This window comes from Notothenia coriiceps, unplaced genomic scaffold, assembly GCF_000735185.1.
Source record: "Notothenia coriiceps isolate Sejong01 unplaced genomic scaffold, NC01 NC01_scaffold00018619, whole genome shotgun sequence".
NCBI classification, from domain to species: domain Eukaryota; kingdom Metazoa; phylum Chordata; class Actinopteri; order Perciformes; family Nototheniidae; genus Notothenia; species Notothenia coriiceps.
In genome coordinates, this window is record NW_011351320.1 from 161,979 (window position 1) to 179,738 (window position 17,760).

At 38.2% G+C, this 17,760-nt stretch overlaps 3 protein-coding genes across 4 annotated transcripts; 2 read left to right on the forward strand and 1 right to left on the reverse strand.

Moving 5' to 3' along the window:
- Positions 1-4,636: 4,636 nt before the first annotated feature.
- bloc1s6 (biogenesis of lysosomal organelles complex-1, subunit 6, pallidin) lies at positions 4,637-9,057 on the reverse strand. The gene is made up of 6 exons (XM_010777780.1): positions 8,926-9,057; positions 8,674-8,754; positions 7,374-7,518; positions 6,451-6,538; positions 6,262-6,348; positions 4,637-6,131 (listed from the first exon to the last, which is right to left on the reverse strand). Exons 2-6 carry the CDS (start codon positions 8,717-8,719, stop codon positions 6,012-6,014), a joined length of 486 nt encoding a protein of 161 aa, XP_010776082.1. The 5' UTR covers positions 8,720-8,754; positions 8,926-9,057; the 3' UTR covers positions 4,637-6,011.
- Positions 9,058-9,082: 25 nt separating this feature from the next.
- Positions 9,083-9,993, forward strand: LOC104951148 (zinc transporter 4-like). Its single transcript, XM_010777781.1, has 2 exons — positions 9,083-9,192; positions 9,437-9,993. The coding sequence occupies exon 2, from the start codon at positions 9,529-9,531 to the stop codon at positions 9,976-9,978; it is 450 nt and encodes a 149-aa protein (XP_010776083.1). The 5' UTR covers positions 9,083-9,192; positions 9,437-9,528; the 3' UTR covers positions 9,979-9,993.
- Positions 9,994-14,285: 4,292 nt separating this feature from the next.
- Positions 14,286-17,696, forward strand: dtwd1 (DTW domain containing 1). Of its 2 annotated transcripts, none has more exons than XM_010777782.1 (5): positions 14,286-14,443; positions 15,544-15,853; positions 16,028-16,165; positions 16,860-17,148; positions 17,300-17,696. In XM_010777782.1, exons 1-5 carry the CDS (start codon positions 14,427-14,429, stop codon positions 17,548-17,550), a joined length of 1,005 nt encoding a protein of 334 aa, XP_010776084.1. In that variant the 5' UTR covers positions 14,286-14,426; the 3' UTR covers positions 17,551-17,696. The 2 variants fall into 2 exon arrangements, with proteins under 2 accessions (XP_010776084.1, XP_010776086.1); XM_010777784.1 differs by having other exon boundaries at positions 14,295-14,500.
- The last annotated feature ends 64 nt before the right edge of the window (positions 17,697-17,760 follow it).

A 17,760-nucleotide genomic window follows, 5' to 3' on the forward strand; every position in this document is an offset into this window, starting at 1 on the left:
TCTTTTCCCCCCTGAAATAGTTATACAAGTATTACAAGTTCAATATACTGAGGTGTTTAGAGTACACATTTTGTATTTACAGGATAATGTGGGAAAATGTTTACTGAGCATATAAGATCAAGGGGGCTCTTGAGGCTGCAGTCTGCTGTTACTGTGTCAACTGGTTTGTAATGGTGTATCTGTAAATGTGTTCAAACAATGCATGATGTGTATTAATTAAGAGTAACATTTTAAATCAAGAGTTATAATTTCCGTTTTGTTCATCGCCACTGGTGGGAGGTAAATATATTGAAGTGCTGTGTTTTGGGAAGTATCTTACCATGTTCGTGCCCCTTTATACAACCCTGCCTACCCTGTTAATTATTGTACTCTCAACAACATTTTATTTGACAGTTGTGGTTAATAGTTATTTTCCAGATTCATATTTGACACATGAAAAACAAATGATGAATTTATGAAATGCCATATATCCTGTAGTAGCTCTCTTCACGACACAGACCGGTTCTTTAAAACGGGCGTTTATTTCTTAAGTTTTCATCTTGTAGCCTCCCCTCTTCAGTTAGGCCGTGAGAACTACAACAACGACTTACACGTATACATCATAGCCAAACATATTAGCATATTGTGCTACACATATATGAATGAAAATAGGAAATATGAAAACATATAACAAATACCTCGTTGGCCGCTTGTCGTGAAAGGAGATTCATCTTTAAAGTTCCTTTTCCGTATAACCTTGTCAAATTATAACTTTGTCACAGACTTCAGCAGAGCTTCAAATAAAGACATCAACCCAGGTTGAGTTGTCCAGTGCATCAACAAAACACGCAGTACCAGTACATGAACAAACATTAGTTCCTAGGCACAGGAAACAACAACAAACTGTATTAAATCATGCCATATTTAACGATTATAATATTACATGAAAAATTATTTAAAACAAGTATTTATTGAATTTAACTATAACATTAAAGGTGGGGTAGGTAATTTTGGAGAAACCATCTCGAGTGCGCTAGAATTTGAAAATACACAGCCGGAAAAAATCTGCCACTTCCTTAGTCCCTCCTCCAACACACACGAACGCGCACATGACCAATGAGGTCACGAGATAAGTTTGTGCACAGATGGAAGGCTGACAGGAAGGTAGGCCATCCAGTTATTTTAGCCGGGTCGGCTAAAATGATTGGTCGTGCTTTTTACAGTACTACGGCTTCCACAGATGAAATTGTTTTATGGATTTTTTGTCAAAGCATATTCAAAGATATTCATTGCTATCGGGATGTTAAGAGCATTCCATGGAATATAACAAAAAGTGTATCTCGAGCCGGTTTCTCAAACGTACCTATATATACCCCACCTTTAAGGCATATACATCCTTCAACAGTTGTTTTAGTTTTTGCAGTTTCACCAGAAAGTCATTTTCCTTCCCCTCTCTGTTCAAACTTTAAAGAGGTGCAATTATCATTCAAAAATAAAATTAAACCAAAAAGCAAAGACAATAAGAAGTACCAAAAAACAATAAAAGTGGCAGGACTTTATTTAATCTTTTTTGCTCTTACATGAATTATCCTAGAACCCTTCGGGTTTATCTTGTGACCCTTTCAGGTGCCTTGAATCATCCTTAAAAACTGCTTTATGTGCAGATTAGGCTTTTTAAACTACTATTTTAAAATTAAAGCTTTGTATATTGTCAGGCTCCAAAAAATACAACACTGAAGTAAAACACTGATTGAAACATTAAATGTATTCACTTCCCATCCATGTATAACAGATAATTTGTGTTTTAAAAGATTTGGTGGTAACATGTCAAACTTTTATGCTTGAATATCTACTCCGTGCCATCTGTTGAGTCACAGAAACAATTACTAATGTCCTCCTTGCCCACATGTCCAGACCTGCGTAAGAACAGTTATATAAGACCTGCTGTAGAAGGGAAAGTCACCTCACTGTCACTTCGGTCAGAGACACCACAGAGAGATATGTTTTCCAGAGCCTTCTGCCCAGCTCTTCTCATGGTACACAGTGTACATGAAAAGTACCACATGGGCCAAATGTTAAAATCTGAGGGAAATAATAACATGATGCACCCATCAGTGTGGGCCTGAGGACCATATCCTGTTATGGTGGGTCTGGGTGAGGCCTGTGCTGCCAGTCTGAAGCAAACCACAGCCTCCCACTCCTCACCCATCTGAATCACTGTTTACTTAGACAGGAAGGCCGTACGCTATACAACATCATCAGCTGCTGCATGTCTGCGACTCGCTTGTGGCTTTGGCAAAATGGGGTTTGTGTTTTTCCCCGACGGCCAAGTTTCTAAAAGTAGAAACAAGTAAAAAACAAATGCTTGGAGGAGTAGAGCCCAGCCTCGGAAACCACTGCTTCTCCGAGCCGTCTGAAGCCTCTACGCCCCCTCCTCCTGGAAAAACAGAGCCCTATTTAATCATAGTAATGACTAATAAAGGGCAGATCCTGGGCAACATTTTACAAAGTGTGAACACACTAAACAAAGGAAGAACTAGGAAAATATGGTTTGTTGGGATAAAAGGAATTTTACATTTAACAAAGTGAACCTAAATAAAACTGAGTGCCCAGAGATGCGACTGAAAGAACGGGCAAAAAACTGTTACCAGTTTTAATTCTAATTTTTGCTTTCGTAGTTTTTTTCCCACGCTAGAGACAAAAGGACCAGAAAAATAATTTATGAGGCCCTAAATATACTTTTGTTGGCTCCCACCCTTCATTCACACATTTGTATCACCTAAAATAGCTAAAACACAGAAATAAAATGACATCTGCACATTTAAGGCTGGTTTGTGGTAAATAAAAAACACTAAACATGCGATGTAAAAAAGTATGATAATTGCAACTGTTTAGATATTACACCTGCAAATGGGCTCCTTACTTTTTACTTTTAGACACATGCAGATATTTTCCTTTTGTTTGGCTTCCCATTACACTGATCCAGTTTAAGAAAAAACAACAGGCGTTCAAAAGGCTTTTTTTATATGAAGCCACTGTATTTGGACATACACATAAACAATTTCCAAACCCAGGATCAAAGTACTAAAAAACTATATTCAAAATGTGGTTTCCTCTGCACTGCCTAACATTAATCAGTGAGGAGTATTTTGCCCCTCTCCCTGAGTTTGAACCCCTCCATGGCCACACTGTGGTGCAGTTTCCGCTCTGACAAGCACTGGGCGCGGGTAGACCGAGCCGTGTTGGTTTTGACTGAGTTTCCTGCTGTAATAGTAGGTGTAAAATTAGAGTTTTATGTGAGTAGGAGGGGGCGGGACAGACACATGGTTGTGTTGGGACAGAGAGGAATGTAACCTACTTTCTTGTCAACAAATGACTGTTTATACGCCTTATACGTGATAATAGTGTATAAAATGTGTTTGAAAAAAGAGAGTGCTTGTTGAAAACATTGGTCTAGTGTTTACCAATCCAGTGACAATTAAAGGTTTATGCGGGTGAAGCTGAGCCTGAATTGGAAACCGTCTATTGCAAGAGTCTGTAAACCAACATCAGTCCATTGCTCCATTCTACCAGCGTTTTTAAATGCAGGCAATATATACAATATATTCACCTGGCATCTAAGCTATTCAGGTACAATATGAAGTAATAAAGAAACACAACAGTATGAGGTTTGAGTACAACATTTATCTTTCATTAAAATATAAGTTTACACAGTGAACTCACAACAGATCTTCCTCTCCATGTGTATGTTTGCTTATCAATAATTCTAGCTTTTACACAAATGTTCAAGTGAAATATCCTGCACAGACTCACTGGAGCAGGTTTGCCTATCATAGCTTCAAATCTGTGAAAATTATTCTGGTCTCTGCTGACACCTAGTGGACTAAGATATTAAACACAAGTCAAAAGTAAATCTATGTACATGTGGTCCTGAAAACAAGTGTTTACAGTAGAGCAGCAACAATTAGTCGACTAATCAATTAGTTGATCAACAAAAAAACTCCAACCATTTGGATAAATATCAAGTAATTTACATTTGTATATATTAAAGTGATTTTTAATGCAAAATGGCCTTTTTCCTGTTTTATTTCATACTAATTTGTATTGTACACATGGCCCTAAAAAGGGACATTTTCTTCAGGGCTGTAATGATTAGTTGATTGACCGGAAAAAATGGCTAACTATTTTTGATTGTTGATGAATTTGTAAAAGTATATTTTCATGCATAAATTGCAGATATTGCTGTTTTCTGCCTCTCAGCTCCAATGGAGATGTCTTGCTCTCTCTGTTGTTGTTTTTTGTATCTTATTAAACTGAATATGTTAGGGTGTACACAATAACTAATTTAAAGATCACCTTGCACTTTTAGAAACTCGGAATGGCGTTCTTACTGTTTCGAAGACCAAACCAAACAATCAAGCAAATCTGCAAATTCAATAATTGAATTGTAAGTTGCAGCCCTATTTCACACCATGCAGTAGACATAAAGAAGTGAGTCTCTAAAACACACACTTGAGAACCAATTTGGCATTATAAAATGTGTGCATCAATGAAAATTACCACTACAGCGGTACTCACCCTCTCACACATACTGAAGTGCACAGCTTAAGCATACTAAAACCAGGTAATGAAAAAAAAAATGAAATGCACTTTCAGACCAGTTTGTGTTATTTTATTATGAATTGTATAAACAGTGGAGTTCCAGGCGCGGGTAGTGCATAGAAGCCTTTTTGAGAGGTCTAAAAAATCAAATATAATTAACAAATAACACATTAACATATTAATTAACAGCTGCTGTGTGTGGCGGGGCAAAGTTTTGTACATATGTTCACAAATTCATCATCTGGATCGCAGAAATACAGTCAGTTATGTTTAGTGCAGAATGCAGATCTATCCAAACAACATACTTGTTTTATAACATTCAACACTAACAGGGCATGTAACAACTTATATTAACACTTAATCTTTAACAAAAGACAGCAACCACATTGATTCTCCTCCTGGCAATTGTCTGACGGCGGCTAAAGTGTCTTTGAGCGATTTGTTCCACTCTCGGGGAAGTGCTCCAGTTTGTGTGTCACCAGAGGTTGATAGTGAGAAGTACCAGCATTGGATGATTCAGTCCAGATCTTTGGTTTGTGGTGATATTGGCAATGTTCAACATAAAAGACCATACCATGCTTATTGCATTTTTTAGCCTATTTACCGTGTACTGTTTATGTGAACCATATCCCAAAGCATATCACTCTATTCTTATTTGTGTTAAAGATTTTGGAATCGATTGTTCTCAATTAATTTACAAATACTTTTTTTTAGACTTTCACATTAAAAATCAAATTTTTCTAATTCAGTGCAGGTATAAAGAAGGGTGTTTCATAAAAAAATAATGTTTCTATTGAAAGCAATATATCAGCCCCATTTCAAACCAATCTTTATTTTTATTTTTTTTGAGAAGCTGTCCACCAAAAGTATTTTTGCAGCTAAAAGGTAGTACACCTGGGCGTTATTTCTATCACAACAAAACCAATGGAGTTTGACCTGCTGAGAATTCAATGTTTGAGAGGCAATAAAGCTATACAAAAAATGCTGTTGTACTTTGAAGTAATTCAGAGCAAACATGTCACATGAGTGACCTCTGTCAACTGCATAAACATGTAACAATAATGTAATTATAATAGATCACATGTATTGAGCATGTTTTAAATAGATAAGTACCAAAATGAGTGGATGGCAGTCAAACAGATTCTGAAACATAAAAATGATGAGGGGTCAGTCCTACAGACGTAAAATGGATATGTGATCAGGATGTTCCTGGTTGAAAACTAAACTGTGTCTAATCTCTCCTCTCTCTCCCTGTATCCAGTAAAATAAAGGCCCAAAAGCTCAGACATTATCATTTTTTAAAAGTCTAAAATACTTTTGCTTTGGAAAATGTTCAGCAGTAGTCATGTGTAGTATAGTTGATATGTAATAAATAGGCTAAGGCATGCAAAAGCACCTGTACATTCATTCAGCAGACATACTCGGGGATCCTAAGATCTTTTCGCAGGTTTGGCAACAAGCCGCTTTTCTCTCTCGAGCTCCTTCTCACGCTGCTGCTCCTTCTCCAGCGCCTCGTTCTGCTTCTGCTGCTGCAGCTTCAAGGCTCTTTTCTGAGAGAAGACACAAGTTAACATTCAAACAGTGTGTGAACCGTTTATTTGCATTAATACACACATTTTTCATGCCATTTTTTAACATCGCATCACCCATTTCCCAGTAATACATTCAAAGAAAAGGTACCTTTAGTTTAGTTGTTTTTTCGTGGAGCATGATCATCTCTTTCCTTATGTTCACCAGTTTATTGTGGTAAACCTTTGCCTCTGTAAACTAAATACAACAAACTGGATTAGAAAGCATTCCCATTGGTAAGTAAAGAAAACAGACAATGATAAGTGTGAAATATGAGATTATAATTCAGTCCCAACATACCAGTGAATTGAGGTCCAGTAAGGCATTACAATCTCTGAATTTGGTGACTTCTTGGTCCAGTGTGTCTAACAATATCACCTGATTTTGTCTGGTCAGGATACAAATGGAGAGAAAGAACTAGAGTCAAGAGGCCTTTTTTCAACAAAACATTTCTTAAATTGAAAGGACATCTTCTAAATATTCAAAACTTCCATCAGAGTAAATATGTAGAGAATATTCACATGCGCTAATTATTCAGATACATTCCTGGATGTTTTGAAGTGTTGCACAGATTGTTCATGTTGACTTTGTTCTTGACAAGTGAACCAGCATGTTCATAGTGAAATGAACGGTAAACTCAGCACTACCAGCATTAAAGCAACAAGACAACCCATCCATCCAGTTCTGCCTGAAGCATGTTGACCTGTGCCACAGAGTCGTTTACTGTATACTGGTTTCTGTCATTATAGGAATCACATACTGACAGTCACCTGTTGGCTGTTTTATGTACTCAGTAATTGCTGAGTTTCGTCCTTTATGATCTCTTTAACTCTGGGATAGATGGGACCATCCTTAATATTGAAGGACAAATCAAAAGCAATAAACAAGCAAGTTTTTTATTATTTCTTATTTACATTGAAAATAAATGTTTTATTTATTTAAGCACTTACTAACCAAGTGAAGGAACTAAACAACAAAACCTGTTTGGGATAACATATCCCTGAAGTCCCTGATTGTAATCTTTAGTTGGAAGAAAAACATTATAAACTTTCTCCACCATGGGATGTATTAATATGTCTCTAATCTTGCCACTTTTAAAGTTGTATCCACAAGTAGCTTGAATAAGGCTGTGCTTATTAAAACCATTGTGGTGAGATAATACTGGTGAAATGTGTATTTATTAGGGATGGCCGTACCTAAAACCAAACAAGCAAAATACTCACGTGAGCTCTTGCAGGGCTCGTTTAGAGTTCTGTAGATCTGGTAGGTAGTGAGAGAGTAATCCCTCTGTGAGTTTGTCCACAGCTTTCTTATCAACAAACACGTTCTCTACAGGCGCCGTGCTCTCCAAACAGTCCAACTGGAGCTCTGTCACATGTTGAGGAAATCATGTATTTAGTATTGTGTCACACAGTGTTGGAGCTATATATTATGTCTGTTATATATATTTTCGTTTTGTTTTGTTTATAGTAAATGTATTATTATTTATGTGTTATTATTTAAGTTCGATAAAGTTGCTTTCATTTGAAGGCATCTTTGGACACTCGGTGATTTGGGCACCTGGTGTAGTTGTATATAATGGGAGACAGGCGGTGGTGGGATAAGCGTACCAGTAAGCATATCGTTTTTTACCAGGGTGAAACAAGCATGCAATAGGAAAGTCACAGCACGTATTGGAAATGTTGTACTGTTGGATGAAGAAATAAATGTATGAAACTACCATCATGGATAATTTTGGCGTACGATTCGCTATCTGCTCCCTCAGCTGCAGTTCTACAGTTTTTAATCCTTCTAGGTGGTCTCAGTACTGAAGACATTGCACAGTCCACCCCATATTCATTTATTTTCCACCAAAATAAAACAGTGCAAGTATAACAACTGTGCAATAAAATGTGCATGCTATTTATTCATGAACATACTAATTTTCTGAAAATTGGACAATGTTGACATGGATATGGTTAAAATGACACAGATACCCATGTTCATGACTATTCATGTCCTCTTACACCTCAATATATAATAACAGAGACGGTAGTATTGGGGTTAAGTAACTGTGCAATGACAGTACAACACTCATTTTAACTTGTTTCGCAAGGTCCAACTTGAAAGAGATATCATTGTCTGAAGTATAAGAAAACAGTCATACACACAAACTTAAGGGCCTGGTTTTAATCAGTATGACATCAGTTGGCAATGATCTGCAGCTGGTTTTAAAATTGACCAGGGAAAATGTACTTTGAAAACTTACCTAAGGAGAAAATGTTACAAAGAATGTAAAACCCTCTGTCAAAATATATTGAGCTGGGGAACAACACTGTCGTATAGATATGTAATAAGGATGCATGAAAGGCACAAACTAACAGCTATCTGTAACAATCTATACAGAAATTCATGCCAGACAAGTCAAGACGGCAGATGCCAGATCACACACACACACACACACACACACACACACACACACACACACACACACACACACACACACACACACACACACACACACACACACACACACACACATACCTTCAATGTGTGGAGGTCCTTCATCTTCCATCTCCTCTACCTCCATATGCAACGACTCTGTTGACCCAGGCTGCTTCAGAACTTGAAAAAGAGGCATCAATAAATCAGTCACATTTTGTCGGCTGTAAATGATCAGTTAGCTTATCAGAACATCTGACCATAGAGGAAGTAAATTAGCTAGCATGCTGAGCAGCTTCATAACGTGACACATCAGCAACTACACAACCTCTAACAGTCACAACATAGTCTTACCTGATTGCTTGTCTATTTAACAGTAACTTTGTGTAATGGGTTCCGTTTTTTCGCACACAAGAAAGAGAAACAACAGCAGAGATGTTTGGATGTGCGTCTGGAAAAAACGTCATGTGACTCGTGCGTCATCACGTGACTGTGGGCGAAACCAAACTTGTTAATGCAGACGGGGAGGTGAGAGCAACGACTGATGTTGACACCAGTCTAATGACAGTTTTCAATTTAAAGACGAATCGATACTTGACAACCATAAAGGATATATATTAGGTAAACCGGCTTGTATTTCGACTACATTACATGTCTGTGTGTGGCTAACTATCACGACAAGACAGCTAACGTTTACTAGCTAGCTTGTTACTCTTTAGCTTATGCTATATATATTTTTAAAAGATGACTCAAAGTTAACCAGCACAACTTCCACAATGATAATCTGAAAGGATCTGGAGTGAATTGCGTTGTCGTTGAGTTGTCGTAAATGTCGTTGTCGTTTAATTTATTGTGTCTCCTCTAGGTACTCAACCGGAGTAGAAATGCAAGACTTGAACCTACAACAATGGAACTGATTCCATAGAGAGGCCTGGATAAACCTCAGTGTTAGCAAAGATGTCTGGAGGCAGGCTCTTCAGCAAGGTGCGGTCCGTCTTCAGGAGGGAGAGGAACGACTGGGACCTGAGCGACACCGAGCCTTTCGACTTCTCCAACGAGCTGGGGGACGACGAGACGCCCAAATTCAACAAGCTCAAGGTGGTGGTCTCCGGGGAGATGTCGGACTACTCCTCCGGGGCTAACTCCAACGGGGTGGCGGTGAACACGCTGGTGGTGTCGGCGGATGATGATGACTCCCTGCTGGACTCTTCCTCCAGCCTGGGCAGCCCGGGGCTCAACATGGACCCCTGCGAGAACTGCACCAAGAAGAGGGACAGCATCAAACACAAGAAAGTGATGAAGAGGCTGGTCATGGCAGCTTTGCTCTATTTCCTCTTCATGACAGGGGAAATTGTCGGTAAGATGTGCAGAGTGAACCTCACACTACATACAGCTCTGGATAAATGAAGAGACCACTGCAGCAATGTCAGTTTCTGTGGTTTTACTATTTATAGGTATGTGTTTGAGTAAAATTAACATTTGTTATTATATTCTTCAAACTACTGACAACCTCTCTCTGTGTTGGAATTCAACAGACACTGGAATAGAATGGCTGTCATACATGTAGAGATTGAGATTTAAGAAAAATGTGGAGTAGTCTCTTAATTTTTTTCAGAGCTGTATTTCTTTTTAAATACTGCTAGATATTCCAGTAAGCGTTTTGACAAAAGAGATGTAGAATACAAACTGGCTCTGAAGATGATAGTAATAATAATAACAATATATAATAATGACCACACATTTGTTCATACAGCATACCTTATAAAGTGATTTTAGGTAAAAAAAACAACAACACAAAACAACAAGTGAAAGACAAACTATACTAAAGGATACCAACAAAGCTAAAGACATGTAAAAAGGAAAAAAGTTGCAAGGTTTAGGAGTTACAACCTCAGGCACCTTCTCCTTTTGTCTTGAGCCCGGGGATAACCAACAAACCCCGATCAGACCTGATGTACTGTAGGTCCGCTGTGCTCTTTAAACAGGCAAGGCTCTAAACTAAAAATATTTGGTGGAAAGCCAGTGGAAAGAAATCTTAATGGGAGTCACATGAGACCATTTCGAGCACTTGGTCAAATGCTTGCAGCAGTTTTTGGACCACTTTTACAGAAGTCTTGCTAAGGCAGGTGAAAGGGAATAAAACATAGAAGTAGAAGTTGTTTTACATCCATGGCTGCAGGAGATAAGCGAGAGGAAATACACCCATTAAACCTTTTCAAATCAGCTGGGGACACAGCGGGCCTGAGTTTAGCAATGTGTTTGTTTGGACATGGCTTTTCAGATATACACAACCGATGGCAGTATCTTACAATGAGCAAACAGAAAAACATATTCATTGTTCAGTCAATTAGGTAGAGAAAATGAACTCTACTACCGTCTGTAAAGCAGGTTTAGTAGGCTACCTCGCCTGAAACAACGCCTTTTTTACATTTTAAATGAGTTTTCAACTGTCTTAAATGCACTTTTCTTTTACTTTGAGCACCACAAATCTTTAACTTCCATTTATTATAGTGGAAGGAGAAATTTTTTATACTTCTATGCCTAAACATGGGCGTACCATCAAACATGCTTTATGCTGAAATATCTCCAGAAGAAAAACAGGTTTTTATTTGATACTTATTTAGCTGAAAAGGTGAGGATGATAGATACAATCACACACTTATGCCTCAGGATTCATCGTGTGTTAATCATCACCTTTCTGACGCAGTTAACAAAAATGATGATTGAATCAGAGAATGAGCAGGTTAGGGTATTTCCAAATCCATCCACTGTTCCTCCCAGCTCTACATCAGTATCAATGTTTGTGCAGTTCCTCTCCCTAAGGTGCTATCGGCTGGAGGACTCTGTGATTGATTATATGTCCTACTATCATTTCCGCCTCTGGTGCAACAACTCTGAAAGCTTGTTCTGCTGACTTTTTTGTGCTGAATTATCTACCCAAGTCTTGTTTTTATATTATTATTAATACATTTTGTGGTTCAACAAATATATGAGAGATACAATAAGTGTGTCAACTAATGGGTTAATCAATATTATATACAGAAAAAGTAACTCTTGTCTGTTTCGATAATCGGCTAATATTAGTGATTTTTCATGTCCTGCTTTTCTCTGTTTTGTATCTGAATATATTTGGCTTTTGGACTGACAGAACAAGACATTTAAAGACATCATCATGAAAACCAAGAAACTGTAATAAACTTTTCTGACATTTTATAAAAGATTAAATGATGAATCTAGGAAAAAAACCTGCTGATTAATAATAATGACTTACATACAAACATACAAATCAATGAGTGTTACATACTGGCTATTTTAAAAGCTATTGGGTCACGCTAGATTTGTTGTTTTCTTTATGAATCTAGTTGACAGTTCATCAGGGTCACAGTCAGATTGAATTCTCCAGGAATTAGATCGTATACTATTTTGTCACTTTTAATAAAATAAATGATTATCTGCCAATTAAATCACGTCACATCATACCTAGAATGTAACCACATACTATGCTGTGGGTGTATATCTGCTAGGGATGCCAGCGATTATTCGATTTTTCGAATATTCGTTACAGTCTCCATAATCGAAAATTATTTTTTAAAATTCGATTTTATTTATATATATTTGTATTATTATTTATGTTTTTCTTTTTTTTCCTGGCTTAGTTTCAACCAAAATATAGACTAATGCTAATAATAGTAATAGTATTAATACTTGTACATGGCCATTGGTCACACCACCAGTTTGTTTTACTGTAAACTTGGAGGAAGCCAGCAGCGCAGGCTACACACCGAACCCGCCCCGCGGCGGCTGCGGCGAATAATCGATTAATATTCGCCAGGGCTGTCCGATTTTCGAATTTGATCATGGTCAGTTACAGATTTTAAGATACAAGTGTTGGCACCTTGCAGATATTAGGGATGCCAGAAACTGACCATGATCAAATTCGAAAATCGGACAGCCCTGGCGAATATTAATCGATTATTCGCCGCAGCCGCCGCGGGGCGGGTTCGGTGTGTAGCCTGCGCNGCTTGACCCACATGGCTCTAAACAGCTAAATGGGCACACACTGTAGACACTAATTAGAAGAACACAGACTAAAACAGCAATGTACAGACGAATCAGATTATTAAACATGGTTTAAATATATATTTTATATATTTTGTTAGCATTTATTTGTAATCATTATTTGTAATACTTTCTGCTGACACTAGGTGGGGCTGCCCCTCAGGGCCGGTTTTTGGCATAGGCGAAATAGGCGGTTGCCTAGGGCGCAAGATCTAGGGGGGCGCTGCTCTGGGAGGGAAAAAAAACATTTTTGACTGTTTGGCTCATCCTAATTTTCAGCCTAGATGTAACAACATTCATAATTAAGTCAAGGTAACACCCTTTTCACCCCGGTTACACTTTTCATTTGCCCTGTACGATGGGCGCTGTAAGTGATGAAAGTGGGGGATGTTGGCGTATTAGGCGCCCGCAGCTCACAGCCAAAGTGCGAGCTAGCCTCCGAGCGAGCAAGAGAGAGAGAGAGAGAGGGCACATGCATCGGTACCGCGGATTGTTGTTGGATTGAGGCTGATAACTACAGCTCAGTGAGGTAAAGGACTCTGAGTGTTTAGATAGTTTACTTTAGTCCAAGTTATCTCAGTGGGTCTCAAACGGTTTGGTCACAATTTATGTAAACAAATATTTCCATGGCACTCCTTTATAATTATTAGGATACATATAAACAGGTTTGAAATCATTCCAATGTATACTTGTAGTAAACCAAAGAGAGAGATACAAAAATATACATAAATAAATGAATGTTAACTAGGTAAAATATGATATAAATGAACAACAAAAATAAAATACGTTATATTTATGTGTTATTGGCTATGGTTGGTTATTGGTTATGTTCACATACTTATTTGATTATTAAAATGTAAACCGATCTTTTTCATATGGGTGTTTTAGAGATGTACCCCCTAGATCTAGTATTCTCTAGTAATTCTGTGTTTGCACCAGATTGAAGCATTTTACTTTAAAATGTAAAAAAAAAAAATCTTTCCTGGGTGACATACCCCCGGGACCCCCCCCAGAGGATGTGTCGTCCACCTCCCAATTAAAACATGTTCATACAATAATGAATATATTTGAAACCTTCTTTATGTATTTAACCATGTCAATATCAATATATTTCAGTTTTTGTAGTGTATTGGTCTTTTGTAGAGATTTTTCATTTATTCTTTATATTCTATTGTGTATTGCTTGGAGGGGGGGGGGGGCACCAAATCATAATCTCGCCTAGGGCACCAAAATGTCTAGAGCCGGCCCTGAGAATAATAACAAAAGTACAATGTCCATTATACCAGGGACAGTATTTCCGGGTTGAAGAAGACACTTACCTCGTCGAATGTACCAGCATCGAAGCTGATTTTTGGAATGTCCAAACGGTGGTACTACAACTTCAGTCAAGTGATTTCGGCCCAGAAATACTTTTTCCCATTGACTTAGTTAGGGAACGAGACGTCTGACGTAGAACGTAGAAGTATTTTTGAGCTAAATAAACTACCCAGCACAAACACTTTTTAAATCACGAGGGTTTAACGATTGTAAAATTCGATAAAAACTGATGACTGAGCCGAGAGCGGGAGATCGGAGGCGGGGCTTACGCTAAAATCCAGTGCGCATGCTGTATAAACAAAAGGCCCCGGATGATCCGGGTACTTTCTGAATCAACATGTGCTCTATTTTGGCTTCATACGCTACTGAGCAACCCTCATAGGACTGACCGGTGGCCCCGCCTACGACGCTGTGTCCAGTCCTCTTTAAACATCCATGACCCCGGTTGAGCTTGAAACACATGGATAAGCTTGAAACACATGGATAAAATGTTATGGTTCGTATGGTTTTACATCATGCATACCGGTTGACACGTGTTTATCGAGATTGACTAGTGAGTGGACAATGTATTGCTTACAACTCAATTTAAAAACACAAACGTATGTTTTTATGTATGTGGTATTAGTGAACCTACCTAGCCACTGTATGATTTTTGTCTGCTAGCAGCACGGAGCTAAACATGCTGAGTTTGCTAAAATAATATGCCTTTACTCCAGTTAACCAGGTAATGTTGAGAGTACTGTACCGTTAACTAATCTAAGGTGTGTAATCCGGGGCAGATGTACTGTACGTGGTTAGTCTATCGTCAGATGACACAGAGCGAAAGAGAAGCTATAGAGGGAGAAAGTATTTAATGTTAGCTTGTTGTGTTAACGAACTCTCACATGCTTGACAGATTTGTGTGCACCGTTGTTAAGCTACTTGTGTTTGTGGCTAAATCACGTAACAACCATTTACACAGCTTCTGCTCTCTATGCACCAGTGTCAGGTTGCAAACAAATTTCCACACTCTTTTTCAAGTTGCAAAAGTCTTATAGTGTCGACTAAAACGAATCTGGTTTAATGCTATTAATTTAATGCACTTTCTGTGACAAAATCCCTTGTCTAGATTTTTGCCACAATGATTCATAATGTGCCAGTATTTGAAAGGGTAAATATGGCTGATTCAATGTTTAAACTAGGAATATGTAATGTCTGGAAAGAAAATACTTTTGCTATTGTGGATTTGTCAGTATGATAAACAGTCAAATAAATTCAGAACATTAATATTAATTAAAACTACCACTACCAATAGAACAAATCATAAAGTCCACATATTTTATATCAAGTTACTTAAAAAAAACGGAAAAGGACATTAAATTATAATTCATATGACAATTTATGGATTAAAAAAAGCAATCGTAATACATATACATTTTTCCAACACAATTAAGATTTTCTGGGAAAAAAACTCATGTGGACTCTTTTTGAATAGCAATCCCTAGCTTTTTAATGGCTTTTCCACATTATTGGGCCCATATCATTTAAAGTTTTGTAAATGTTGATTCATTTCTGCCCTCCAATATTTGCTTGATTTGTTTGTCATTCTTTTTCCAGCCGTAGGGCCCACATACTTCAGCACTGGTCTGTCAACATTTTAAGAGCAAGCATGAGCAGCCTGGATCAACACCAGCATCTCCATCCTAGTTGCCCTGACAAAACAACAGTCTCCAGTGATTCATCAGACACCCGTGAGCTAGCCAAGGAGCCTCTTCAAGGTCTAAAATTGGCATCACATGCGGTGCTGGAGAAGGCGAAGGAGAGGGGCAGATCAATATGCTCTAAATGTGGAGGATCAAGGATGTTCTTCTGCTACACATGCTGCTCCTTACTGGGTGTCAGCCATCAAGAAATCCCTATGATCAAGGTCAGTTAGAGGTCAGGACTCTCTTGATTGTTCTTTTGAGAGAGCTGCTGTAATTTAGCAGTACTATGTAATTTAAAATCCTAAAAGTAATGTTTGAAATTGTAAAAATGGGGTGGTTGAACTGTAACTGTCTTCTGGACGCACGCAACTCTTAATATTGTATGTGTTGCTCAGCTTCCTGTGAAGATAGACATCATCAAGCATCCCAATGAGACTGATGGAAAGAGCACTGCAATCCATGCCAAGATCCTCGCACCCAGCGACGTCAACATATACACTTACCCCTGCATACCTGACTACGAGAAGAACAAGGTTAGTTGTTCTGCATCCTAAAAGAATGTTGATTATATGGTATAAGAAAAAATTACATTAGTTACATTTTCAAAATCAATGTGAAGTCGTCTTCAAATGTCTTATGTGAAAGTTAAAAACCCAGTTATTCAATTTATTAAAGACAAGCAATTATCATAATGATGTTGTTTGAACTAAGAAATAGTTAAAATTGTTTTTATAAAATATAACCATTTATTAAGTTATCAAAAAATTGTAGGTTCTTTTTTTTTATGAATGAATCTGTGAACCCATTATTTCAGTTCCATTGCTCTTCATTGTCTTCATATTTTTGCTGCTTCATTTCCTTCTTGTACCCATTTGGGAAAACTCCTCTGTCAGTGCACCTTTATTTATCTTTTAATTAACATTACATTTTTTATGTAATCATAATACCATCATTAAACTTTACATACAGAATTACCAAAGCTTTAGTGCACACGCCTTGTGTGCTTTTTGTAATAGATAGCTTTCAATTGAAATGTCTCTGTTTCAGTCAATTCAATTATCTCCGTCTTTCACTTTTAATTTGCTGCGTTCAACCCTGTGTTATATTATCTCAGTGCTTCTAAATATCGGCATGTATAAATAATCAAATTGAAGAAAGGACATATCCAGTCTTGGTGTGTACGACAATGTTCTACTCTGAATCTGTGTTGTCCCTCTGCCTCTCTAGGTGGTGTTGGTGTTCCCGGGTCCAGGGGCTGTCTCGGTTCTTGACATGATCCAGTGTTTGCACGACATGACCGACAGCAGGTCACACGGCCCCTCTGGTGAACCCTGTATAAAGAGGCTGAAAAGAGAGGAAGTGACAGGGGCCACGGACACTGCTGACAGCCCAGGGTCAGGGACCTCAGATGAATCAAAGGGCTTGGAGTCCAGGGCGTATCCCTTACAGAGGGTGGTCTTCATTGACAGCACATGGAACCAGACCAACAAGATCAGCACAGATGAGAGACTGCAAGGTAATCATGGCAGATTGTATCGTGCAGCTTTTTAAATAGCTCTGACTGCTGGTGATTATTAGGGGCAAATGCACTTCACCCACATCGCTGTTTAACATGATCTCACTCCGTGTTCGCGTGTGCACTCTGACTGACATGTGTTCTCCTCCAGGTATCCTCCGGGTGGAGCTGAAGACGAGGAAAACGTGTTTCTGGCGGAGTCAGAGGGGCAAACCAGACACCTACCTAGCTACTATCGAGGCGATTTATTATTTTCTCAAGGACTTCCACAAGCATTGCCTTGCTCAGGAGTACAATGGAGAATATGATAACCTTCTCTTTTTCTACTCGTACCTACACTCAGTTGTCAACAAATCAAAACAAGAAAAGAAAGATCAGCTGGAAAATGAGAAAGCAGTTTAAAGAGACTTAGGATCTGTAGCTGAGAAGTAGATTTACATGCAAGCTCATTTGTGATTTGTTTTATTTATTGCCAAGTGATATTTTGTTTTGTAAATATTATTTGTTTAAGAATATGCAATAAAACACAAAAGGATTACAATTGCCAAGCATGAATGTGGTGTGTTTGCTACATGAGTAAATCAAAAACAAATAGCAGTTGCAATAAACTGG